Source organism: Trematomus bernacchii, unplaced genomic scaffold (assembly GCF_902827165.1).
Source record: "Trematomus bernacchii unplaced genomic scaffold, fTreBer1.1, whole genome shotgun sequence".
Lineage (NCBI taxonomy): Eukaryota > Metazoa > Chordata > Actinopteri > Perciformes > Nototheniidae > Trematomus > Trematomus bernacchii.
The window spans coordinates 424,034-451,736 of NW_022987746.1; the positions used below are offsets into that span (position 1 = coordinate 424,034).

Genomic DNA, 27,703 nt, shown 5'->3' on the forward strand with positions numbered 1-27,703 from the left:
CGGCCTCCCGGTTTCACAGGGTAACTCAACCATTCTCACTATTGTCGATCGCTTTTCCAAAGCGGTTCATTTTGTGCCTCTTCCTAAACTCCCCACAGCCTCTGGAACTGCTGACCTCCTAGTCAATCATGTGGTCCGGCTTCATGGCATTCCAACAGACATTGTTTCCGACCGAGGGCCACAGTTCATATCTCAGGTATGGAAAGCATTCTGTCGAGCACTTGGAGCATCTGTCAGTCTCTCCTCAGGCTATCATCCGCAGACTAACGGGCAGGCCGAAAGAGCCAATCAGGACCTTGGAGCTGCACTTCGCTGTGTCACCTCCCGGAATCCCACCTCCTGGAGTTTACATCTGCCCTGGATTGAATACGCTCATAACTCACTGTCTAGTGCTGCCACCGGTATGTCCCCATTTGAATGTTCTCTTGGATATCAACCCCCTTTGTTCCCAGCCCAAGAGGACGAGATCGCAGTTCCCTCTGTCCAAGCCCATCTCCGTCGTTGTCGGAGGATCTGGAAGGATGCCCGCTCTGCCCTTCTCCGCTCCGCTGAACGCAATCGGCATATTGCAAACCGCTACCGGACCGCAGCTCCCCAGTTCCAACCAGGTCAGAAAGTTTGGCTTTCATCTAAAAATATTTCTTTACAAGCTGAGTCTAAGAAGTTGAAACCACGCTTCATTGGTCCCTATGTGATCGAGCGCATAATCAATCCATCTGCTGTTAGACTCAAGCTGCCTCCCTCCATGAGAATTCACCCTACCTTTCATGTGTCCCAGTTGAAACCAGTGTTTTTCCAGCCCTTTGTGCCCTCCAGCCATCTCCCTCCACCCACCCTTGTTATTGATGACCACCCGGCCTACACGGTCCGGCGGCTGTTTGGACATTCGCCGCCGGGGCCGTGGGGTACCAGTATCTGGTCGATTGGGAGGGTTTATGGTCCTGAGGAGAGGAGCTGGGTGTCCCGCAAGCTCATTCTAGGTCCCTCTCTCATTCGGGACTTTCACAGAGACCACCCAGACAAGCCTGGTGGTTCGCCTGGAGGCTCCCGTTGAGGGGGGGGTACTGTCACCGGCCCCAAACTGTGTCCCTGTGTGTCCCTGTTTGTTCCCCTGTGTGTGTGTGGAGGGGGTGTGGTTTCCCTTGCAGGCAGCAGCCTGATTGGCACTCACTCCTGGCCGACCGGCTCAGCTGTCCCTCATCAATCCAATCAAGACACAGCATATCTACTCCAGTCTCCCAGCAACTCACCGCCAGATTGTTTTCTACACCAGTGTACGATCCCTCAGCCATCGGCCACCAGAGCTTCCAGCCAACCTGCCTGCTTCTTCCTTCACCATACCTGCCTGCCCTGTTCTCAGTCCAGCCTGAACTGCCTACCTCCACTCCGGACCTCCATAGTCTCCAAACCCGCCTGAGTCTCAGAACAATAAACCTTTTAAACATCTCCAGTCATTGCCTGCGCCTGGGTCCTGTTTAAAACATAATCCTAACAAGAGTAAAGAGGAGAGAGTCTGTGTGACTTACTTTAAATTGTGGGTAAGGGTAGATAGCTCCCATTGTTCTGTGACTTGTCAATCATCAAACCGGGGGTCATATTTCATTATGTGTTCATTTTTATCTGAAGTTGTACCCATGGATGTATAAAGAATAGTTCTACCGCAAAGTTATTCTCCGTGGGGACTTCCGGCAACAATCTTGATTCTGATTGGCCAGAAGACTCGAAAAAACATCAGCAGAGATGTTTTATTGAGAAGATGATCACTACGTGACAGAAGTTTTCAAAACCATTTATGGTCTCCGGTACTTCCAGTCCAACGCCTACTGCGTGCACAGCATTAGAAAATCGGTCCTTCAAATAAAAGTTTGCATTTTTTCCCAAAAAAAAAAAAGAAATTCCAATTTTTTTTTTCAACTTTTTTTTCTTCACTCACACATCCGCGACCCACTTGAAACGGGTCCGCGACCCACTTTTGGGTCGCGACCCACCAGTTGAGAACCACTGGGCTAGAGCTTGTACTGGCATATGATTTGATTGGCTGACGCTTCCGTTGAAGCTTCAAAAGTAGAACATTGCTCTACTTTTGAAGCGAGGAAAGCGAAGCGACGGAACCACAATGCAGTTCGGCAAAGCGTGACATCACCCCATTCAAAGTGAATGGGCAGAAGCGTTGAAGCTTCAACGCACACCGCCGGGTGGACGGACCGTAAGATCTATCTGAACAGAATCTTCAGATGGTTCGATGGTTGTTGTTTTTTTTAATTCTCTCTCAGCTTGTATGTGTGTCATTTGTGATACTTAAGGCATTATGGTAATCACAGCACAAAACTGAAAGGCTTCCTGAGATGGATCACGTGATCTCATCCTTACTCGCCATGTGTTGACGCTCAGGCAGCAGTCTTTTGTGTTTCATAAATGTTATTAACAGAAACAGAATTCAAATAGATACGTGATAAGTATTCTATATTCCACATCCCTGTTAAAAATAACGGTATTCTTCAATAGCTTATTTCCAAGAATTAAAATAACTATTTTACATTTCCCGATACAGAGAGCAATAAATCCTTATTATTATGTTTGTAATTGATTGTATATATCATCACTCTGCGGAGCAGGTCCGTCACCATTTGTTGTTTTTAGATGTGATCTTTAAATCAATGTTCCCGGACTATGTGAGCATGAACTAAAGTGATACAAATATCCTGTTACTGAAGGTTGCTGTCAAACAAGGAAGTGCTGTGCACGTCAAGATCTCTTCCCGCTGTGAGCTGGACATTGATCACAGTTACAGTGTGCACTGTGAACCTGAGGGCTTCCTCATTCAGCCTGAGGTGAGTCACTGATACTCCTCTAAAGCAGTGGTTCTCAAACTTTTTCTGTCTTTGGAAAAAAAAAAATCAGGCCCCCCCCCCCCAACACAAATAGTCACGTAATGGGCCAAGTTAACATTTATTAAAATACATCAATATGAACGTGAGCATTCCTTTCAAAATAAAAAAAAAATCCCTTTGCTAGAACAGTGATAATAAAACAATGCTCCATAAGTCTGTGTGCTCCAAAAAATAAATACATAATACAATTGTGCAATCCCTTTGCTAGAACAATAAGTTATAATACTTTGCCACTTTGCAATCTGTGCAAATAAATGAAAAGAAAGAAAATGCTGATATTTGGCCAAAAGGTGTGTCTTATCACAGGTGGCTGCAATGAGCCTGTTTTGCTCTGCACATCTCTTCAAAACGGGGTTGCAGGCTCAGTGTCGGCGCCAGAGATTTATTTTGGGGGTGCTGTGGGGTAGCTTGACGTTTCATAGAGGGTGCTCAAACATCTAGGGTTTCCCATTAATGTACCGGGCGCTACAGTGGAACTTTCTACTGCAACAATCCCCACGCAAATACACAGTGTACCCACGACTGTTACAATGAAGGCTCGATAATCAGCTCACAGCATATAGGTGTAAGCAGGGGTAAAGTGCTATTTTATAAGTGGGAGGCGGACTTAACCTCCTCTAGGGGGGGTCCGGGGGGATGCTCCCCCGTGAAGATTTGTTTTTAAATATTGAAGTTAAATGCATCAATCTGGTGCACTTTGAGAGCAACATGAGAGATCTATGGATACCTCTCTCAACACCCATATGAAACAGAACTGTAAACAGATTTACTTTTTCTTTATGGATATTTTACAAATCACTCCCCTTTTAAACTGTATTCTTGTTTTACTGTCATATAGTATTTCATACCTGTTTTTCATTTATTCTCTCATTTTTTTATAACTATAATGATCATATAAACGTGTGCCTCGGAAATAATTGTTTACATTAATCGTGACCAAAACGTTTGAGACCCGGCCAGTAGCTCGCTAGCACCAGAAGCTAACAACAACGATCTCCGGTACCGGTGCGCTCTCTCTCTCTCTCTTGCACGCACACGCACGCACACAAAATGGCTTGTTCCACACACACACAGAGCCGAGCTTGAATGAAACACAGAGACCCAGACGTGCTTGTACTTTATCATATTATTTTCGAATCAATAATTCTTTGAATTATAATTAAAAAAAAAAAAAAAATTAAAAACCATTTTTCCTCCTGGTCTCTCGCCCCCCTGTCATGCCTCTGCGCCCCCCAGGGGGGTCGCGCCCCCCACTTTGAGAAACACTGCTCTAAAGAAACACAATGATCATTAACACACGTTTAGCTGCATGTGAGTAGTTATACAAATGCCACTTCAATCACATTAGTATGCATAAAAAGTGACAGGTCACATCCCCCCACTACTTATGCAAATGAGCCCCTTTGATATGCTAATGAGCCCCTTTGTTCGAGGTGTTATCGCGTGTAGGTGTGATATCACAGATAGGTGTGATATCCTTTGATGTGAGGGGTGAGGTGTCGTAACGTGTAGGTGGGATATTCCCCATTGTAGTAGATCCTTTGTTGTCTAATCTAATTAGCCTTTGATGTCTGACCCTTTGATGTCTATCCTTTGATGTGAGGGGTGAGGTGTTGTAACATGTAGGTGTGATATTCCCCATTGTAGTAGATCCTTTGTTGTCTAATCTAATTAGCCTTTGATGTCTGCCCCTTTGTTGTCTAATCTAATTACCCTTTGATGTCTATCCTTTGATGTGAGGGGTGAGGTGTTGTAACATGTAGGTGTGATATTCCCCATTGTAGTAGATCCTTTGTTGTCTAATCTAATTAGCCTTTGATGTATGTCCTTTGATCAGTGTTTGTAACTAGTATTAAGACAGTCTCTTTGAAGTTGTGTGAGACTGTCTCGCACCCCATCCTCCTCCCACCCCGTCCCCCTCTCACCTCTTCTGTCACCCCCCTTCCTTTTGCTGTGATGTCAGAAGATAGAGGTGGGGGTGGAGTTAGGTAAAAAAGAAATCTGTGCAAACTAGATAAAAAGCCAGTCATTTCCACTCACCAAGTCACCTAAACTTTCAAAAAACGAAAATGGCAAAGAGACGCATCGATATGGGTTTAATCAGCGAGACGTCTGTGACAACTTACCACCATCCGTCGGGAGCTCCAGTCAAGAAACGGATGCAGTATCTGTGCCGGGTTCAGACCCTCCGTCTGAGGCTCTTCATGAAAAATGGAGTCTGGATGTGTGAGACTGTCTCCCCTCCCTCCCCTCCCACCCCACCCCTCCCCTCCCCCAGCCCATTAATTTTCACCTAAAACTTTTATTGTCCTCTCTAAATTAGATTAGTTTTAATATGATTTGTGTTAACTATGGATGTTCTCTTAAGTTGTAGGGCTTGTGAACTAATGTTTAATTATTTACTAACTACAACAAAGTCTCTTTGAGAGGAAAATAATAATTTAAAGATCTTAATGACCCCTTGATCTTGTCTTTTTATTGTTTAATTACTTTATTAACTATAAGGAAGATTTACTGGTATGCTTCCCTAGATGATGTAAATAGTCCAAGTGCCGTGTTAGGGGGACATTACGGAACTCAGGAGTCCGCCCTTTGAGGCGTTGTTAACATTAATGCTTTTTGCTTTTGTTTTTGTTACTAAGATACTTTTTACATACACTTTTGAAGTGAGCAATACTTTACAACTGGTAGAAAGTTAAGTACTTTGTATGGAATTGGGTTTTCTTTTAGAGCTGTTTTCAGTGGGACAATGCAGTTTCTGATCATTTTAAGTTTTCAAGTTTCAAGGCTTTATGGCATATGCCCATTAGCTACAGTGTAGATATGTCAATGAAAACCATAGGTCACAGGCTCCTCCAACAGTGCAACACATATATATATATATATATATATACATATAGAGCACATAAAACAGATAAAATACTGCAATAGAGTGTTTTGATATGACAGATTTGTGCGTAATTCTCTCACAAAGGAACTGTAATATACACGTTTATGTATGGAAAACTTTATAACTTGGTAAAATATTCATTCATTTGTAATGAATTACTTGACTAACATTACTTTTTTTAAATATATGTTTTTAGATGCTTTACTTTTGATTTATTTCATGTTATTTTAACACAACATTACTTTTTTCATATTTTTCAACATACTGTGATATTTGTTTTTTTCTCTCCTTTTTCCATTATATTTTTGAATATACAGTGATTTTTATCAAAATACAACATGCAACTATTACATTATACAATATTAAGACTTTTTGCGATATTTTCAACACAATATACTTTTTTGTAGGGCTTCAGGATATTTGGCATGTCATGCATAAAACCGGTGTCATCTTTCCTGAAACTGACGTGCTGTCCATTTTACAAACAAGTTATCTTTCTGCTTCTTCACCCTCTGAATTTTCCTCCCCCGTCCCTCTTCCTTCAGCCATCACAACAACAATCAAGTCAGATCTTTGAAATTAAACACCTCTTCCCAAAGCGTGACTTCCCTATTGAGGGAGTGGGGCAGTAGGGCCTAACCCGATTGGCCAAATATACTAACATGCAGAACGTATGGTATGTTTGAAAAAAGACTAACCATCTATCCAGTTCAAGCTGTCTTTAAGATGTGACATTGCGCTCTGACTTTTTCCCCGTAAAATCGTGACAAACTATTACTTATTCTTAAATTTGACCTCTTGCTGCTTGGTTGAAAATGATAGATGAAAAATAACTTTTTAAAAAGAGTCAAACAGCGAGGGACATTATACGGGTGAAAGAAACTCTCATTTCTACAGATGACTCCCCCCCACTCAACGCAATAAGTCCCACCCCAATCAGCAAATCATCCAAAACTAAGGACCCCACTAAGACGACCGTTGAAAACTAGCCATGGATATGAGAAAAACCAAGTCTGATGTAGCCTACCCTTATTATCACCAGGATAACGGATATGGGCTTAATGACTGGATGTTACAAAGTAAGGGAGAGGATGTTCCCGAAGAAGAGCTTTCCTCTATATCATATCCATGTAAGGTCTTTAGGACAAAAGAGGACTATGATAAAATGACATATGAAGAATATCTTTCTTTAAAAGATGGTATTATAGATAACCTTTATAGAAACAATATATCTCATACAACTCGCCAAGATCGCAAACGACAATTAGCAGAAAAGAAAAGCAAAAGTAAAGAAAACCGAAGAAAAAGAAAAAGCAAAATGAAAAGGAGAAGAAAAATGAAAAGCAAACGCAGAATGCGAATGAAAAGAAAAGGGACAATAGGACGGAAAAAGACAAAAAGAAGGAAGATGAAAAGAAAAAGGAACAAAGTGAAGACATTTCAACTAACTATAGAGGATGCTGATAGTGTGTAGAGCCATTACCGGATCATAATAATCTTATAGATCATCTACCGCTAACCGACTGCTGCGAATGTGTTGAGCAAATACCAAAAGCAATGGCAGAGCTTTGCTTCAATATAATGAGAGAAAAAGCACGATACTGTGGAATTGCCCAAATTGGCGACAGTGCCAGAACATGTATTAAAAGACTGTTGGAGGATCTCTATTCTAGTATCGGTTGTCATTACAGCGAAGGATATGCCAAAACGTGTGATGACATAGACAAAGCTTTTGAAGACAATTATATGGTACCTGTCCTTACAGCTAAACAAATCCTATGCCAGGTATTCAACAGACCACAAGAAGCACAAGAAGCCCCAGAAAGGATTACATTCAGAGCTAATAATGGTGAAACCGAAGAAGAAACAAAGCAGATTATAATCGTTGCGGGTGAAAGGATAGAGAATTTGCAAGTGATGTTAATGCACTTATCTGATATAAAAAATGCATTCATTTACTTCCAAGAGACCCCTAAACATCTACTTGGGCAATGTGAATTGAACGATAAACCGATCACTGTAAATGAAACGCGGAGAGAAACAGCAGTGCAAATCGTTAAGTCTATTACCTTGTATGCACTACGACATTAACTTGGTCAAATGTAATATGTCTTTCTGAAAATGTGGCGAATGGTGTGTTTTTCAATTAAGCAACCATAACAAATGAAAATGTGTTTTATTTTTGCTTTCATATATAGTAATAGTATTAACTCCTTTGACTAGACTGTACTAAAATAAGACGTTTCACTGTTAAATAAAAATGGAAGTAGAAAATCGAGATAATGATGAGGTTCGTTATGTATCCAGTAACTATGAACAGCAGTTGAAAATGTTATTTAACCCTTTAACTCTAATAGACACATCTAAAATAGCCTCTAGCTTATCTATAAGTTTGTGATTTTAACACTTATTCACTGACACAAGGCAGATTTTGGCTTTTTTCTCTTGCCAAGATACTTTTAGACACACTTTGAGGTATGCAAAACCTTAAAACTAGAAAATGAAGTACATTGTCTGATTAGATTTTTTCTTAAAGACTGTTTCTCTAAAAGGCAAGTTTTGTGATTTTTAACACTTATTTACTGACACAAGGCAGATTTTGACTTTTTTTCTCTTTTCTTGTGTTACCAAGATACTTTTAGATACACTTTGATGTATGCAACACTTAACAAAAGGGTATAATATGAAGCACTTTGTAAGGAATGGGGGTTTCTTTAATACCCCGTTTTTTATTTTTAAAAACACTTGTACAGTTAAATAATGTAGGTTTTCTCTGATATTTTAGTTATTTTCAGCTACCAAGATACTTTTTTGATACACTTTTATGTAGGAACATTTGGCAACTGGTAGAATGTCAATTATTTTGTAACAAAATGTATTTTCTTAAAGACTGTGACTCTAAAAGGGAAGTTTTATTTTTTTCTCCCGTTGTCTATCACTTACTTTTTGGATACAGTTTTATGTATGACAACTTTACAACTGGTAGAAAGTTAAGTACTTTTTCTGAACAGATTTTCTTTAAGACTGTGACTCTTAAAGGTAAGACAATCCAGTTTTATGGAAGTAACTTAAATTATTTTTTGTTTTTTCTCCTACAAAGATACTTATAGTTACACTTTAATGGATGCAAAACTTTATAACTTGGTAAAATATTCATTATTTTGTAATGAATTGAGTTTTCTTTTTTGTTTTTGTTTTTCAACATACTATTGTACACAATGACTTTTCCATATATATTTTTTTTTTTCAGACAAACTATACTTTTGACTTTTTCCGTAAAATCGTGACAAACTATTACTTATTCTTAAATTTGACCTCTTGCTTGGTTGGAAATGATAGATGAAAAAGCTACAAAGCTTAAAGAACTTTTCTAAAAACTCTCAATTCTACAGATGACTCCCCCCACTCAACGCAATAAGTCCACCCCCCACTCAGCAAATCATCTAAAACGAAGGACCCCACTAAGACGACCGTTGAAAACTAGCCAGGGATCTGAGAAAAACCAAGTCTCCCCCCGCGAGTTGCAGCCAGGAACAAACTCCTGGACTACTATCGTCACCACCATTGTGGATACCCAAATCTTGCAGTACTACAGCTGCTGATGGGATGGATAGGAAGAAGACTAATAACCAGCGGTTGATTGAAGCCAGGGATTTTTTTCGATACTTTGACTTTTCTTTAAAGTAAAATAAAAATGGGTAACTACTATGGAAAACAATCTGTATATATCTATCAGAATGCAGTCAATACCTGTTTAATAAGTGTGTTGTTGATGACGATTGAAAACAGAATGAGTAGTGATCCCCGTGTAAACAGAACGGCTGAAGTTTGTAAACTAGAAGACATTTTGGATATCGTTCATTCTGGCAGTACTATTCCGGGTCATTGGGAAACGATTGTAAACGAAACATTTAAAGTGGTACTGGAATCTTCATTTTCCGAAACATTCTGTAACATTACCGAAGAAATGAAACAAACACCAAAAGTGTATCATGTGCTCGGATTGTATGCTCTGTTTTTAGATGTAATGCATCTTTGTGTCAAAAACAGCATACACATGAATATTTTGGCCGAAGTGCAAAAACTCCATTATAATATTTCCCTTCATCTGGGGGATTCTGTGCTGGAGAAGATCCTGGGGATGTTGCAATCAGTATAAATGTATTATTGATTCCTATGGGGTGAAAACAATAAATTGTAAATATGAAATTCTGCAAATAAAAAAAGTGTTTTTTACATTTTAAAAAACTGTTGTCTTCAAATCATAGTATAGTATTTCCTACATATCATTTAAAAAAAGAGTCACAGTGTAGAATGTCCGAACATTTATTTTAAAAGTACTAGTATAGTATGTTAAAAGTATCTTGAAAAAAGTCCAAGTATAGTATGTAGTTAAGAATTATATTATATAGTTTGTCTGCAATGTCAGTATAGGATCTCTAACGTTTTTTTTTAAATGAGAGAAAGTCATAGTATAGTCTGACAAAAAGATCTTGAAAAAGTCATGACATTGTGTGTTGAAATGGTTTTGAATAAATACATCAGTATTTAAAAAAGTAAAATTGTATCAAGTGCATCAGACAACTCAAATTACTCCATTTGAACCATATTATAAATAAGTAAAGAAGGGTCATAGTATATAGCAGGGCTGTTTAATAGTTTTCGGTGTTTCTGTGTGTCGGTGTTTCAGTGTTTCAGTGTTTTGTGTTTCTGTGTTTTTGTGTGTCAGTGTTTCAGTGTTTCAGTATTTCAGTGTTTTGTGTTTCAGTGTTTCAGTGTTTCTGTGTTTTTGTGTGTCAGTGTTTCAGTATTTCAGTGTTTTGTGTTTCAGTGTTTCAGTGTTTCAGTGTTTTGTGTTTCTGTGTTTCAGTATTTCAGTGTTTTGTGTTTCAGTGTTTCAGTGTTTCAGTGTTTTGTGTGTCCCTGGAAGGAATATAGCAGGATGAGAGAAAAACATTTAAAAAAACGTATCTTAGAAGTGGCTATAGCATTTGATGCAATTCCAAGATAGTCAGATTCCTAAAAAGTTACAAACGGATGCTGGAAAATAATTATTTGTTTCTTCAGCAAGGCTTAAAAAATCTTGTTAAATAATTCTAAAACACTGACACACAAAAACACAGAAGCACAAAACACTGAAACACTGAAACACTGAAACACAAAACACTGAAATACTGAAACACTGAAACACTGACACACAAAAACACAGAAGCACAAAACACTGAAACACTGAAACACAAAACACTGAAATACTGAAACACTGAAACACTGAAACACCGACACACAGAAACACCGAAAACTATTAAACAGCCCTGCTATATACTATGACCCTTCTTTACTTATTTATAATATGGTTCAAATGGAGTAATTTGAGTTGTCTGATGCACTTGATACAATTTTACTTTTTTAAATACTGATGTATTTATTCAAAACCATTTCAACACACAATGTCATGACTTTTTCAAGATCTTTTTGTCAGACTATACTATGACTTTCTCTCATTTAAAAAAAAACGTTAGAGATCCTATACTGACATTGCAGACAAACTATATAATATAATTCTTAACTACATACTATACTTGGACTTTTTTCAAGATACTTTTAACATACTATACTAGTACTTTTAAAATAAATGTTCGGACATTCTACACTGTGACTCTTTTTTTAAATGATATGTAGGAAATACTATACTATGATTTGAAGACAACAGTTTTTTAAAATGTAAAAAACACTTTTTTTATTTGCAGAATTTCATATTTACAATTTATTGTTTTCACCCCATAGGAATCAATAATACATTTATACTGATTGCAACATCCCCAGGATCTTCTCCAGCACAGAATCCCCCAGATGAAGGGAAATATTATAATGGAGTTTTTGCACTTCGGCCAAAATATTCATGTGTATGCTGTTTTTGACACAAAGATGCATTACATCTAAAAACAGAGCATACAATCCGAGCACATGATACACTTTTGGTGTTTGTTTCATTTCTTCGGTAATGTTACAGAATGTTTCGGAAAATGAAGATTCCAGTACCACTTTAAATGTTTCGTTTACAATCGTTTCCCAATGACCCGGAATAGTACTGCCAGAATGAACGATATCCAAAATGTCTTCTAGTTTACAAACTTCAGCCGTTCTGTTTACACGGGGATCACTACTCATTCTGTTTTCAATCGTCATCAACAACACACTTATTAAACAGGTATTGACTGCATTCTGATAGATATATACAGATTGTTTTCCATAGTAGTTACCCATTTTTATTTTACTTTAAAGAAAAGTCAAAGTATCGAAAAAAATCCCTGGCTTCAATCAACCGCTGGTTATTAGTCTTCTTCCTATCCATCCAGCTCGACATGGATCTTTTCAAGTCTCTCCTTGAGGCGTCTGCAGTTTTGAGATTGTGCAGAAAAGCCTCCGAAGCGCCTTGGATCCTCCATTCAGCCGTGTAAATGTTTTATCATTAAGACTCTGGTCAATCGCAGTAATGAAGTCGGCGAGCCAAAGTCTTTTCATTAACGCGTTGTAATTGTTTCTGAAGAAATATTCTGGAATGTCATTCAGACAATCGTGTTGCCTCTGGCCGGGGTGACTGACTCGGCATCCATTGCAGATTTCTTCTCTGTACCGATGCAGCACCCTCTCCAGAATATCAACCAACTCCGATTTCACTATGTTCAAAAACAGAGACGTCTTGGCCCCAGGAGTAACATCAGCAGCAGTAGTACTGCAAGATGTGGGTGTCCACAATGGTGGTGACGATAGTAGTCCAGGAGTTTGATCCTGGCTGCAACTCGCGGGGGGAGACTTGGTTTTTCTCAGATCCCTGGCTAGTTTTCAACGGTCGTCTTAGTGGGGTCCTTCGTTTTAGATGATTTGCTGAGTGGGGGGGTGGACTTATTGCGTTGAGTGGGGGGAGTCATCTGTAGAATTGAGAGTTTTTAGAAAAGTTCTTTAAGCTTTGTAGCTTTTTCATCTATCATTTCCAACCAAGCAAGAGGTCAAATTTAAGAATAAGTAATAGTTTGTCACGATTTTACGGAAAAAGTCAAAAGTATAGTTTGTCTGAAAAAATATATATATATGGAAAAGTCATTGTGTACAATAGTATGTTGAAAAACAAAAACAAAAAAGAAAACTCAATTCATTACAAAATAATGAATATTTTACCAAGTTATAAAGTTTTGCATCCATTAAAGTGTAACTATAAGTATCTTTGTAGGAGAAAAAACAAAAAATAATTTAAGTTACTTCCATAAAACTGGACTGTCTTACCTTTAAGAGTCACAGTCTTAAAGAAAATCTGTTCAGAAAAAGTACTTAACTTTCTACCAGTTGTAAAGTTGTCATACATAAAACTGTATCCAAAAAGTAAGTGAAAGACAACGGGAGAAAAAAAATAAAACTTCCCTTTTAGAGTCACAGTCTTTAAGAAAATACATTTTGTTACAAAATAATTGACATTCTACCAGTTGCCAAATGTTCCTACATAAAAGTGTATCAAAAAAGTATCTTGGTAGCTGAAAATAACTAAAATATCAGAGAAAACCTACATTATTTAACTGTACAAGTGTTTTAAAAATAAAAAACGGGGTATTAAAGAAACCCCCATTCCTTACAAAGTGCTTCATATTATACCCTTTTGTTAAGTGTTGCATACATCAAAGTGTATCTAAAAGTATCTTGGTAACACAAGAAAAGAGAAAAAAGTCAAAATCGGCCTTGTGTCAGTAAATAAGTGTTAAAAATCACAAAACTTGCCTTTTAGAGAAACAGTCTTTAAGAAAAAATCTAATCAGACAATGTACTTCATTTTCTAGTTTTAAGGTTTTGCATACCTCAAAGTGTGTCTAAAAGTATCTTGGCAAGAGAAAAAAAGCCAAAATCTGCCTTGTGTCAGTGAATAAGTGTTAAAATCACAAACTTATAGATAAGCTAGAGGCTATTTTAGATTTGTCTATTAGAGTTAAAGGGTTAAATAACATTTTCAACTGCTGTTCATAGTTACTGGATACATAACGAACCTCATCATTATCTCGATTTTCTACTTCCATTTTTATTTAACAGTGAAACGTCTTATTTTAGTACAGTCTAGTCAAAGGAGTTAATACTATTACTATATATGAAAGCAAAAATAAAACACATTTTCATTTGTTATGGTTGCTTAATTGAAAAACACACCATTCGCCACATTTTCAGAAAGACATATTACATTTGACCAAGTTAATCCGGCAGTGGCTCAGTCAGTAGGGGCTTGGACTGGGAGCTGTAGGGTCGCTGGTCCAAGTCCCCGACCAGACCTAAATATGGAGTGTGGACTTCTACTTGGAGAGGTCCCAGTTCACCTCCTGCCCTGCCGTGGTGCCCTTGAGCAAGGCACCGGACACCCCCCTTCCCCCCTCACTCCCATTGCTCCCCGGGCGCTGTACAATAGCTGCCCACTGCTCCTAGTACTAGACTCCTGGTACTAGGATGGGTTAAAAGCAGAGGCCAAATTTCACTGTGTGTGCTGTGTGCTCTGCATGTGTGACCATTAAAGAGGGTTTCATCCCTCCCTATTCTTCTTCTAATGTCGTAGTTCATACAAGGTAATAGACTTAACGATTTGCACTGCTGCTTCTCTCCGCGTTTCATTTACAGTGATCGGTTTATCGTTCAATTCACATTGCCCAAGTAGATGTTTAGGGGTCTCTTGGAAGTAAATGAATGCATTTTTTATATCAGATAAGTGCATTAACATCACTTGCAAATTCTCTATCCTTTCACCCGCAACGATTATAATCTGCTTTGCTTCTTCTTCGGTTTCACCATTATTAGCTCTGAATGTAATCCTTTCTGGGGCTTCTTGTGCTTCTTGTGGTCTGTTGAATACCTGGCATAGGATTTGTTTAGCTGTAAGGACGGGTACCATATAATTGTCTTCAAAAGCTTTGTCTATGTCATCACACGTTTTGGCATATCCTTCGCTGTAATGACAACCGATACTAGAATAGAGATCCTCCAACAGTCTTTTAACCTGTTTCACGCCTTCCCCCCGGTACCGGGCGGATAAACGCGTCATTTGCAGGAAACAACGTCTAAGGAATCTTAATATTGAATAAAACTATGAATGTGTTATATCCATGTAACGGGAAGAAACTCAGCTAACTGATCTTTTTAATTTTTTTTTCAAAAAAAACCCACAATGCTAGCACTCAGCCTCTGAATTAGCCTCGATCGAAAAAACGGGACCGACAAAGGCACATAAACTCACTCAGAACTCCCTTATTACTTATCCTAGATGCACAACCAAACACTATTTTTTGGTGTCCTGGAGACACTGAATCTAACGGTGCCCACCTCAACACTCAGTGATAAACATTCGCGACGCTATCAACGAAAGCGTACATCATCACATGTGGAGCCAAGAAGCTAAACATGTAAATATGGCTCACCTTGGTCAAAAGTGGTCTTCAATGGCATTAAAACGATAAAAAAACGATGCTGCAGTTAATCCATAGGTTCATCCTATGTGTCTGTGCCTTCTTTGAAATTATTTCTGATAATCCATAAGCAATACAACTGCGTTTTAGTTTCCAAACTCCAGAAGGAGACATTCCTCCAGTTTAGTTTCGCTTTCCACACGCGAAGCGGCAACATTTTTTCTTTATAATGTGTGTCTATGTGAGTCTCCTCCTTCGATTCTATTGGCTCTAACGGTCACAAGGGTATGTCAACCAACCAGATCGAGCAAGGGGGGCCAGAGATAGGTCAAATCCACCCAAATGACCCCAGATGGCCCAGTTTTTGGCTAAATCTCTCTAAAAAGGTCAAATTTCACTTGTTTTGCATCAATCTTGATACAGGGTACTTATTATATGTTGTACTTTGGATTCCTAAAGCTTTTAGTCTACTAACCCATCATCCAAGGGTAGTTTTCACTATCTGTAAAAAATAATTTTTGGACGGACACTATAATTTACAGTTTTTTACTATGTAAAATCTGAATTTTCTTTAAAATAAAAAACATTTATATTGATTCTGACACTTCTACATCCAACTCACAGGTTTATCATTACTTTGAGAAAAGATTATTAATTTAACCCTTTTAGAAGGGAAGATATGGTCATTTGTTCTGGGAATGTCATTTTCGAGCCTGAGACCTGAAAAACAGGCTCAGAGTGGAACAGGTTAATACATGTTCTGGCACTGTCGCCAATTTGGGCAATTCCACAGTATCGTGCTTTTTCTCTCATTATATTGAAGCAAAGCTCTGCCATTGCTTTTGGTATTTGTTCAACACATTCGCAGCAGTCGGTTAGCGGTAGATGATCTATAAGATTATTATGATCCGGTAATGGCTCTACAACACTATCAGCATCCTCTATAGTTAGTTGAAATGTCTTCACTTTGTTCCTTTTTCTTTTCATCTTCCTTCTTTTTGTCTTTTTCCGTCCTATTGTCCCTTTTCTTTTCATTCGCATTCTGCGTTTGCTTTTCATTTTTCTTCTCCTTTTCATTTTGCTTTTTCTTTTTCTTCGGTTTTCTTTACTTTTGCTTTTCTTTTCTGCTAATTGTCGTTTGCGATCTTGGCGAGTTGTATGAGATATATTGTTTCTATAAAGGTTATCTATAATACCATCTTTTAAAGAAAGATATTCTTCATATGTCATTTTATCATAGTCCTCTTTTGTCCTAAAGACCTTACATGGATATGATATAGAGGGAAGCTCTTCTTCGGGAACATCCTCTCCCTTACTTTGTAACATCCAGTCATTAAGCCCATATCCGTTATCCTGGTGATAATAAGGGTAGGCTACATCAGACTTGGTTTTTCTCAGATCCATGGCTAGTTTTCAACGGTCGTCTTAGTGGGGTCCTTAGTTTTGGATGATTTGCTGATTGGGGTGGGACTTATTGCGTTGAGTGGGGGGGAGTCATCTGTAGAAATGAGAGTTTCTTTCACCCGTATAATTTCCCTCGCTGTTTGACTCTTTTTTTAAAGTTATTTTTCATCTATCATTTTCAACCAAGCAGCAAGAGGTCAAATTTAAGAATAAGTAATAGTTTGTCACGATTTTACGGGGAAAAAGTCAGAGCGCAATGTCACATCTTAAAGACAGCTTGAACTGGATAGATGGTTAGTCTTTTTTCAAACATACCATACGTTCTGCATGTTAGTATATTTGGCCAATCGGGTTAGGCCCTACTGCCCCACTCCTTCAATAGGGAAGTCACGCTTTGGGAAGAGGTGTTTAATTTCAAAGATCTGACTTGATTGTTGTTGTGATGGCTGAAGGAAGAGGGACGGGGGAGGAAAATTCAGAGGGTGAAGAAGCAGAAAGATAACTTGTTTGTAAAATGGACAGCACGTCAGTTTCAGGAAAGATGACACCGGTTTTATGCATGACATGCCAAATATCCTGAAGCCCTACAAAAAAGTATATTGTGTTGAAAATATCGCAAAAAGTCTTAATATTGTATAATGTAATAGTTGCATGTTGTATTTTGATAAAAATCACTGTATATTCAAAAATATAATGGAAAAAGGAGAGAAAAAACAAATATCACAGTATGTTGAAAAATATGAAAAAAGTAATGTTGTGTTAAAATAACATGAAATAAATCAAAAGTAAAGCATCTAAAAACATATATTTAAAAAAAGTAATGTTAGTCAAGTAATTCATTACAAATGAATGAATATTTTACCAAGTTATAAAGTTTTCCATACATAAACGTGTATATTACAGTTCCTTTGTGAGAGAATTACGCACAAATCTGTCATATCAAAACACTCTATTGCAGTATTTTATCTGTTTTATGTGCTCTATATGTATATATATATATATATATATATATTTGTTGCACTGTTGGAGGAGCCTGTGACCTATGTTTTTCATTGACATATCTACACTGTAGCTAATGGGCATATGCCATAAAGCCTTGAAACTTGAAAACTTAAAATGATCAGAAACTGCATTGTCTCACTGAAAACAGCTCTAAAAGAAAACCCAATTCCATACAAAGTACTTAACTTTCTACCAGTTGTAAAGTATTGCTCACTTCAAAAGTGTATGTAAAAAGTATCTTAGTAACAAAAACAGGGAGGGGAGACAGTCTCACACATCCAGACTCCATTTTTCATGAAGAGCCTCAGACGGAGGGTCTGAACCCGGCACAGATACTGCATCCGTTTCTTGACTGGAGCTCCCGACGGATGGTGGTAAGTTGTCACAGGCGTCTCGCTGATTAAACCCATATCGATGCGTCTCTTTGCCATTTTCGTTTTTGAAAGTTTAGGTGACTTGGTGAGTGGAAATGACTGGCTTTTTATCTAGTTTGCACGGATTTCTTTTTTACCTAACTCCACCCCCACCTCTATCTTCTGACATCACAGCAAAAGGAAGGGGGGGTGACAGAAGAGGTGAGAGGGGGGACGGGGTGGGAGGAGGACGGGGTGCGAGACAGTCTCACACAACTTCAAAGAGACTGTCTTAATACTAGTTACAAACACTGATCAAAGGACATACATCAAAGGCTAATTAGATTAGACAACAAAGGATCTACTACAAGGGGGAATATCACACCTACATGTCACAACACCTCACCCCTCACATCAAAGGATAGACATCAAAGGGTAATTAGATTAGACAACAAAGGGGCAGACATCAAAGGCTAATTAGATTAGACAACAAAGGATCTACTACAATGGGGAATATCACATCTACATTTTACAACACCTCACCCCTCACATCAAAGGCGTATAACACGTCGGTGTGATATCACACCTATAGGTTACAACACCTCACCCCCCTTACATCATAGGACAGACATCAAAGGGTAATTAGATTAGACAACAAAGGGCAGACATCAAAGGCTAATTAGATTAGACAACAAAGTATCTACTACAAGGGGGAATATCACACCTACATGTCACAACACCTCACCCCTCACATCAAAGGATAGACAACAAAGGGTCAGACATCAAAGGCTAATTAGATTAGACAACAAAGGATCTACTACAATGGGGAATATCACACCTACATGTTACAACACCTCACCCCTCACATCAAAGGATAGACAACAAAGGGTCAGACATCAAAGGCTAATTAGATTAGACAACAAAGGATCTACTACAATGGGGAATATCACACCTACATGTCACAACACCTCACCCCTCACATCAAAGGATAGACAACAAAGGGTCAGACATCAAAGGCTAATTAGATTAGACAACAAAGGATCTACTACAAAGGGGAATATCACACCTACATGTTACAACACCTCACCCCTCACATCAAAGGATAGACATCAAAGGGTCAGACATCAAAGGCTAATTAGATTAGACAACAAAGGATCTACTACAATGGGGAATATCACACCTACATGTTACGACACCTCACCCCTCACATCAAAGGATATCACACCTATATGTGATATCACACCTACACACGATAACACCTCGAACAAAGGGGCTAATTAGCATATCAAAGGGGCTCATTTGTATAAGTAGTGGGGGGATGTGACCTGTCACTTTGTATGCATACTAATGTGATTGAAGTGGCATTTGTATAACTACTCATGTGGATTCACCATCAGGAAAGAAACAGATAAACTTTTAACTTCTGCTTCTGGTTTTCAGCATGAAAAATTTGAATCAATGTTTGGACCAGATTACGATCCGACATTTGAAGTTTTCCTGACAACAAGAACAGAGAGAGTGGTTTTGAAGGTCCAGGACCAAGATGGAAATGAAGTCTGGAAACGGCACGTGTCACTGGAAGGTACAGACTACATTTTTCCATCTCATGACGATCTCTATTAATGCTCCATGCAGTTTGCAGCGCATCATTAATACTTCAAACACACAATTACATGCTCTGCTACTAGAAGTCTCTGTATGCAAACAATAGTAAAAGCTGGAGCTTGTGGTGGTTCTGAAGCAGCATGGAGTTGCAGTCTTCAGCTTCTCCCGGTTAGAATACCTTCAGTGTTTCTGGTTCAGGATGTTTTTAATGCCTCCTCCTCTCCTCGTATATAGGCCGGTAAAAACTCTGAATGAATCAGTTTGGTGTTTAAAAATCACAGTTTCTCCCTGCATGCTGTTCGGCTGATGGTAACATGTCATAAGTGTATGGTGAAATTGTGGTTACAAACTGGATAAAAAGTCAGTTTATGACTTTTGGCAGATAAAATTGGCGCATGCCTAAAGGGAATACAACTCCGTCACAGGAGACCAGATGAAATGCACCGTAACCTTCATTAAAATATATAACAAAGGAGTAGTCGTTTTTAGACATTTTAATGTTACATAAAATAACTTTGAAGTGAAGAAAGATCCCCCATTGGGAATGTTGAGGAACATAAATGTCTCTTTATATCTGAGGGGGGAAAAGTCATTCACAGAGTAAATGTTATCTGTCAGAGTGAACACGTTTTTTTATTTATAACTTCAGTATTTTTTTTAAGTAATGTTACATAACAAAGTATTTTGCTTGTTTATCTTCCAGTTCCAAGACGGGAAATTTCCCAGAGAAATGTCCCAGCAGAGGATAGAGTCCCAGCAGAGGACAGAGTCCCAGCAGAGGACAGAGTCCCAGCAGAGGACAGAATCCCAGCAGAGGACAGAATCCCAGGAGGAGACAGAAGGCCAGCAGACCAGAGGCTCAGTGGCTCAGTTCGGACACAGTTCATTAACAGAGTGTCTCAAGCTGTTCTGAACCAGCTTCTGGATAAACTTCTTGAGCGGGAAGCGATCACTTATTCTGAAATGACGTCAGCCAGAGGGAAACCCCAAATGGATAAAGCCCAAGAGGTGCTGGACACGGTGTATCAAAAAGGAGCTGCAGCCAGCAGGGTTCTGATCAATGCTCTCAGAGAGATAGACCCTTGTCTTTACAGAGAGCTCTTCTTGAGCTGAAGCAAACGTGTGATAAGTGGAATCTCTAGATCAGCCGCCTGGTGTACAGTCTCACCTTTTGGTTCAAACGATAATAAACGATGTATGAATGATAAACTAATTGCGCTAGGACTATCACATCATCCTATGAGGAAAATGCTTTTCAGCGTTTATGATTTGGTTGCGGCTGTAGCTCAAATGCAAGTGATAAATGATATGGTGATGTAATCATTTAGTAGTAGACTTGTAAGAGTTTGTATCTTTGTGGTTTATTGCATTTACTCTAAGTTGAGAATAATGTAATGTTATATATATAAATAATTGTGAAAAGGACAGTTGGCATAGTGAGTACTTTTACTTAGTACTTTATGTATTTTTTTTAAGCTAATACTTTTATACTTTTACATAAGTAACAGTTCTACACTGCAGTATTAGTACTTTCAATTAAGTTCTGCAAGGATATGAACAGAAGTTTTCCATTTGGTGTCTTGCTGAAAGAAGAGCTTCATTAACGAGTCTGAAACACTAAACTGTAAACACACGACAGGTAACGATGAGGTTAATCCTGCAGGGGTCACAGATCTAATTGGTCTCATGTCAGATGTGAGTGCAGGTTCATTCCCTGACAGTGGCCTCGTTAGGCCCTGATTAAGCCTCGTTCCCTGTCAGCACAGAGGCCTCTAATTACCCAGAGAGCCTAGCTGTTTACATCAGCAGACAAGCAGCAATAAGTAGTCCATATCTGCTGCAGCAGGTCAAAGGCCATTAGAGGAGACGCTTCTTCAACTTCACTCAAAGTCACTTTAAAGGTGGGGTAGGTAAGTTTGAGAAACCGGCTCGAGATACACTTTTTGTTATATTCCATGGAATGCTCTTAACATCCCGATAGAAATGAATATCTTAACTACTTTAACAAAAAATTCATCTGTGGAAGCCGTAGTACTGTAAAAAGCACGACCAATCATTTTAGCCGGCCCGGCTAAAATAACTGGATGGCCTACCTGCCTGTCAGCCTTCCATCTGTGCACAAACTTATCTCGTGCCCTCATAGAGTGGCGAAGTCTCTCCCCTTCCGGTGGACCTCCATGGGACTTTATTTCGGAAAAATGATGTATTGAAGTCAATGGAGAGAGAAAGATTATCTTTCGATCCCGTTTGAATTGTGCCACGAATTACACATATGATGTTTGTCAATTTAAAAGATAATTTGCAAGTCAAAAAAAAAAGATGTGTCGTAAAACTGTGAAGTAACACATTTGTTTGTGTGAAACGCTCAATGAACTACATCTCTGGTTTCACAGAACAACACACGTCACCAAGATGGCCGTCACTACTGTCTTGTCAACAAAACGATTGACTACCCTCACTATCACCACAATGAAACACGTCCTGAAGAATGTCATGCAAAGCTGCCTGCCTGCCTTCCTTTGATTCTCTCTGAACTGCCTGGTCTTTTTAATGTTTAATGTCAACCATTTGTGCAGATAGCATGAAGTAGAGAAGATCGCCGATGCTACCGTTAGCGTTAGCATTTCTCCCCCGGGCTTAAATTGTGTATTATAGAATGATCACACCGGTGACAGTACTATTCAAAGGGTTCACGAAATATGACTACTACTCTTACTGTTTAACATTTTGGGTTACTTAATGTTACTTCATGTTAAGGCTAATACAAATGACAAGGCTGTAATGCTAACTAACGTGCTAGCTACTAGCTAGCTTGATCCAGACACTCCTGGTCCTTTCATCAGACGGGAAGCGAAAGAACGAGCAAGACCCATTGCTGGTATAATAACAACCTGGTACTAAGCACACAGGCATCTTGTTAAAGTTATCTTATCTTAGCCAGCGCCATATAGATAGATTATATTCTATGGCGCTGATCTTAGCTATCTCTTAGTGGAGGAAAACAATAGAGTGGCGAAGTCCCTCCCACTTACTTCCGGGTTATGGGACCTTATTTCGGAAAAATAATGTATTGAAGTCAATGGAGAGAGAAAACTTATCTTTCGATCCCGTTTGAATTGTGCCATGAATTACACATATGATGTTTGTCAAACTTAAAAAATCATTTCCATGTCAAAAAAGTCACAGTTTGTCGTAAAACTGTTGAAATATAAGACTATGAAAAATACGTAACTAGAAAGACTACAAATCCCAGAGTCGCGTAAGTGATGTCACAATTGTTTACCTCCACCATTCAGATACCTAAGATCAGCGCAATATAGATATAATCTATCTATATGGCGCTGGCTAAGATAAGATAACTTTAACAAGATGCCTGTGTGCTTAGTACCAGGTTGTTATTATACCAGCAATGGGTCTTGCTCGTTCTTTTGCTTCCCGTCTGATGAAACGACCAGGAGTGGCTTGATCAAGTTAGCTACCTAGCTAGTAGCTAGCACGTTAGTTAGCATTACAGCCTTGTCATTTGTATTAGCCTTAACATGAAGTAACATTAAGTAACCCAAAATGTTAAACAGTAAGAGTAGTAGTCATATTTCGTGAACCCTTTGAATAGTACTGTCACCGGTGTGATCATTCTATAATACACCATTTAATTCCGGGGGAGAAATGCTAACGCTAACGTTAGCATCGGCGATCTTTTCTACTTCATGCTATCTGCACAAATGGTTGACATTAAACATTAAAACGACCAGGCAGTTCAGAGAGAATCAAAGGAAGGCAGGCAGGCAGCTTTGCATGACATTCTTCAGGACGTGTTTCATTGTGGTGATAGTCAATTGTTTGTTGACAAGACAGTAGTGACGGCCATCTTGGTGACGTGTGTGGTTGACCAGAGATGTAGTTCATTTAGCGTTTCACACAAACAAATGTGTTACTTCACAGTTTTACGGCACATTTTTTTTTTTTTACTTGCAAAATATCTTTTAAATTGACAAACATCATATGTGTAATTCGTGGCACAATTCAAACGGGATCGAAAGATAATCTTTCTCTCTCCATTGACTTCAATGCATAACTTTTCCGAAATAAGGTCCCATGGGGCTCAACCGGAAGGGGAGGGACTTCGCCACTCTATTGTGACATCACTTACGCGACTCTAGGATTTGTAGTCTTTCTAGTTGCGTATTTTTTATAGTCTTATATTTCAACAGTTTTACGACAAACTGTGACTTTTTTGACATGGAAATTATTTTTAAGATTGATAAACATCATATGTGTAATTCATGGCACAATTCAAACGGGATCGAAAGATAAGTTTTCTCTCTCCATTGACTTCAATACATTATTTTTCCGAAATAAGGTCCCATGGGGCGGAAGTGGATGGGCGTGAATTCGCCACTCTATTGGTCATGTGCGCGTTCGTGTGTGTTGGAGGAGGGGCTCTGTAAGGAAGTGGCAGATTTTTTCCGGCTGTGTATTTTCAAATTCTAGCGCACTCGAGCTGGTTTCTCCAAAATGACCTACCCCACCTTTAAAGGTGAATGCATCCATTGTTTTAACCACTAGGACCACCAGGGGGCAGAACACGTCAGTACTTTAAAGGGCTCAGACTTTCAGAATTAGAAAGTTTTTCAGGAATTTGCTTTGGTGTATCATGGTGCAGATATAGAAACAGTAACACAAATTATGATGTTGTAAAAGAGCAACTATTGACATTTTATAAAATAAATATGATCTCTAGTGAAAGAGCCCATTTAAATCATTAGTTAGAACAGTAGTCAAAGTTTTTTAATCACAAGATACATTTTCAAGAGGTAAATGGTTATGTGTGAACTATTTCAATCCAAAGGTAACTTTAATTTAAAAAGTGTAGTGCCGAGAGACGGGAGTCGTAGGTGGTGTATCGAAGGTACTAAGTTAGCTTTATTGAGCATCAGAAACACACATGTTATCAGCTTGAAGCCCGGGAAGAGAAGAAAGGAGGGCACACAGTAAGTACAGTCAACATATATGTCCGTGCGGAACAATACCCCCAACCAAGGCTTGCTGGCTTGCTGTCTCCCAGTGCCGAAGCGATGTGGAAATAGCGCGCGTCGTCATCGGTCATTCCGCGGAGGGCGAAACGATCCTCAGTCTGTGCGAACGATGCAGCCGCAGACGTCTCCCAAAAACTCCGGCAGTTTGAGAAAAACTGCGTTTTTTGCCATGTTCGGTTCAGTCTCGGATACTTCTACGAGACTTATGTCGGGGTCACCAATGTAGTGCCGAGAGACAGGAGTCGAGGGCGGTGTATCGAAGGTACTAAGTTAGCTTTATTGAGCATCAGAAACACACATGTTATCAGCTTGAAGCCCGGGAAGACAAGAAAGGAGGGCACACATATCCATGCGGAACAATACCCCCAACCCACAGTTCCGTGGGTGAATTATGTCAATCACCACAAAAGACAGTTTATGATAAAATATGTATGTAAGTACAATTTAAAACCGAGTCTCACAGGGATTTTAGCCTTTGCAGACCATTTACATGCACTAAAACTTTATAGAACATACTACAGGAAAGGGAAAAGAGCTCAAAACTAAAAGCTTAAAGGGGACCTATCATGCAAAATGCACTTTTAAACATGAATATGTTCTCTCCACCTATCAGGGGAATGGGGGGTTGGGCCACGGCCATTGCCGCTCGAAAGCACTGGAGACGCTGTAGTACATATGCCAGGCCTGTAAGTGGCGCTGTAGTCTGCCACAAACGCAGCGAAGAGGACTTCTCACAGAATCAGCCCTTGCAAAAACAGGGCTGGAATACAGCAAATAGAGCGAAATGAGGCATGGCTAAAATGCATGATCTGTTTGGTATTTTGAAAAAAAAACTTCACAGACATGTTTTATATAGGTATGGCCCTACAATATATTATTTAAATATAGCATGATAGGTCCACTTTAAATTGCAAACAAGCATGGAAATGTTCAATATAGGGAGGAATTAATTACTCAATTAGTTAGTTATGCAAAACCCAAGCAAGAAGAAGAGATAACGGTACTATTTTGTCCTGCAACAAAACAACAAAACCTCAATGATGAAGGGTGCGAAATGCCTCTTGAACTGTTTAATTTGAACAAAGTAACCTCTGATTTCTGTTTACACTTTCAGACACTTAGCGAGGCTTTTACTGCGGCAGAGAAAGCATCAGCTGCTGCGTCTCTGGCATTAAGCGGGATAATTATAAGTGACGATATGAGCGAGGTCGGGAGTGAAAGTGAGAGGAGAAAATATGAGAAACAGAGTAGTAGTAGGGAGCCACAGTGCACTCAGATATCACAATAACAAGACACTAACACAAGCCTTTTGATTTTATTCTCCCTGCGTCACACTGCAGCAACAGGAAACATGCATGTTATGAAATGCGCACATTCAAGTCAGTGAAATAAATGCAAACATTCAGAAGGAGACCTGATGCAATGCTTAGAGGAATGTATTGAATACATATTTTTGGGCCCAATTCCAAACCGCCCCATACACTCTGCCACATTAATTTCCATTCCAATCTAACGAGTGTGGAGGACGAGTGTGTTATCAAGCCCTTCAACAGAGAAGGCTTGTTTGAGACGAGCTGCGGCTCGCCTCGAAAGTAGACGAGAATAGCCGATTGCAGCCGGGGGAGGTCTCAAAAAGCTCGCCTGAAGTCGGACAGCTCGGAGTCGGCTTCTTCTTCTTCTCTCGGTTTTTGGCGGATTGCAAACAACTTTAAGGTGCATACCGCCACCTACTGTACAAGAGTGTGTATCACCATATCATCCTGTCACCACTTGTGGAATTATACCACTGTATTTACGTTGTTTTAAATTATTCCAATCAATCCTGTTTCACTCAAATACTTAAGAATGGCCTTCCTGGTAGCTCTTACCCTTCTGTTCCCAGTGTCCCCATCAGGCTCCACTCCCTTCCTGCCTCTCTGACCCTGTCTCTTAGTTGTTCCCTCTCTGTTTTCTACATGTTGCAGTGTAATACGATGTGTTACACATTTTCTTTCACTCCACACCCCCTGCATTCTTCAACTTCGCTTTTTACCATTATAAACATTGTGCCGTTTAATCCTGTATGATCCAGTCTGAGTCTAGTGATGATGATCTCCTCCCGTCTGTTCCTTTCTGTATAGATCTTTGTTATGACTGATTTCTGTAACTTGTGGTATCTCCTCCCTTTCTGATCTTCCTCCCACCTTTTCTGCCATATTTCCATACCCTTCTTCTTAATTATTGCTTTTCCTTCTCCTTTCCCAAGTGAAACTAGTATTGCTATTTCCTTCTGTAACGTATCTTTTGCTAATTTATCAGCATGCTCATGCCCTTGAACCCCCTCATGTGCAGGCACCCAGCACATCTATTCCCCTCCTCTGAAGTCTCAGTAAGCAATGGTTAAGTTCAATAATGAAATCTTCTCTAACAGTTATTGTCGACTGTATGCTTTCCAAAGCAGATAGTGAGTCTGTGCATATCACCACCCTATCAGGTCTGACCTCTTCAACCCATTGTAGCCCAATAACTGCTGCGAGTATTTCTGCTGTATAAACTGATAAGTTATGTGACACTCGTTTTGAGATTGATATTTTCAATTCTGGTATATACACGCCTATCCCCACGCATTCTTGCTTCTTAGATCCATCTGTATACATGTTGAGGTCATTGTAATACTTTTCGTTCAGATACATACTCGTTTTAATTCCCACTTCATTTATTTGCCACTCTTTGTTCCTTTCTATGAAACTCACATCTATGTTAGCTTCTGGGGAAAGCCATGGGGGAACACTGCTAAATGGGCTTGCTTTGGCAAACGTGATGGTCTCCACTCCATATGCCCTCGTTCTCTCCTTACTTGTCCAGCCAAACCCACGCCCCTGGAACTTTGTATATTCCCAGCAATCCTGTAGTATTCTGTTTGTGATATTTTCCTCTCCACTTCCTTGTAGCCTGACCCAGTAGGCCTATGACAGAGCAAGTTTCTCTCTTCATGCACAAATGTGTTTAATCGTTAATGTCAGATATGTACTAAGTAAATACATTTGTTCCTGCTCAAGATTAGATTCAACTGTATTGTTATTGCACAGATTACAGGTACTGAGACAACGAAATG

General features: G+C 39.2%; 1 protein-coding gene across 1 annotated transcript in view; it reads left to right on the plus strand.

Moving 5' to 3' along the window:
• LOC117496464 overlaps nt 1-20,989 on the plus strand; it is a 63,438-nt gene extending 42,449 nt beyond the window's left edge. Inside the window, exons 5-7 of the mRNA XM_034148139.1 lie at nt 2,715-2,831; nt 19,409-19,550; nt 20,277-20,989. Coding sequence (XP_034004030.1) covers nt 2,715-2,831; nt 19,409-19,550; nt 20,277-20,686 — 669 coding nt within the window. The 3' untranslated portion in view covers nt 20,687-20,989. The remainder of the gene's footprint in view (nt 1-2,714; nt 2,832-19,408; nt 19,551-20,276) is intronic.
• Nucleotides 20,990-27,703: the final 6,714 nt, after the last annotated feature.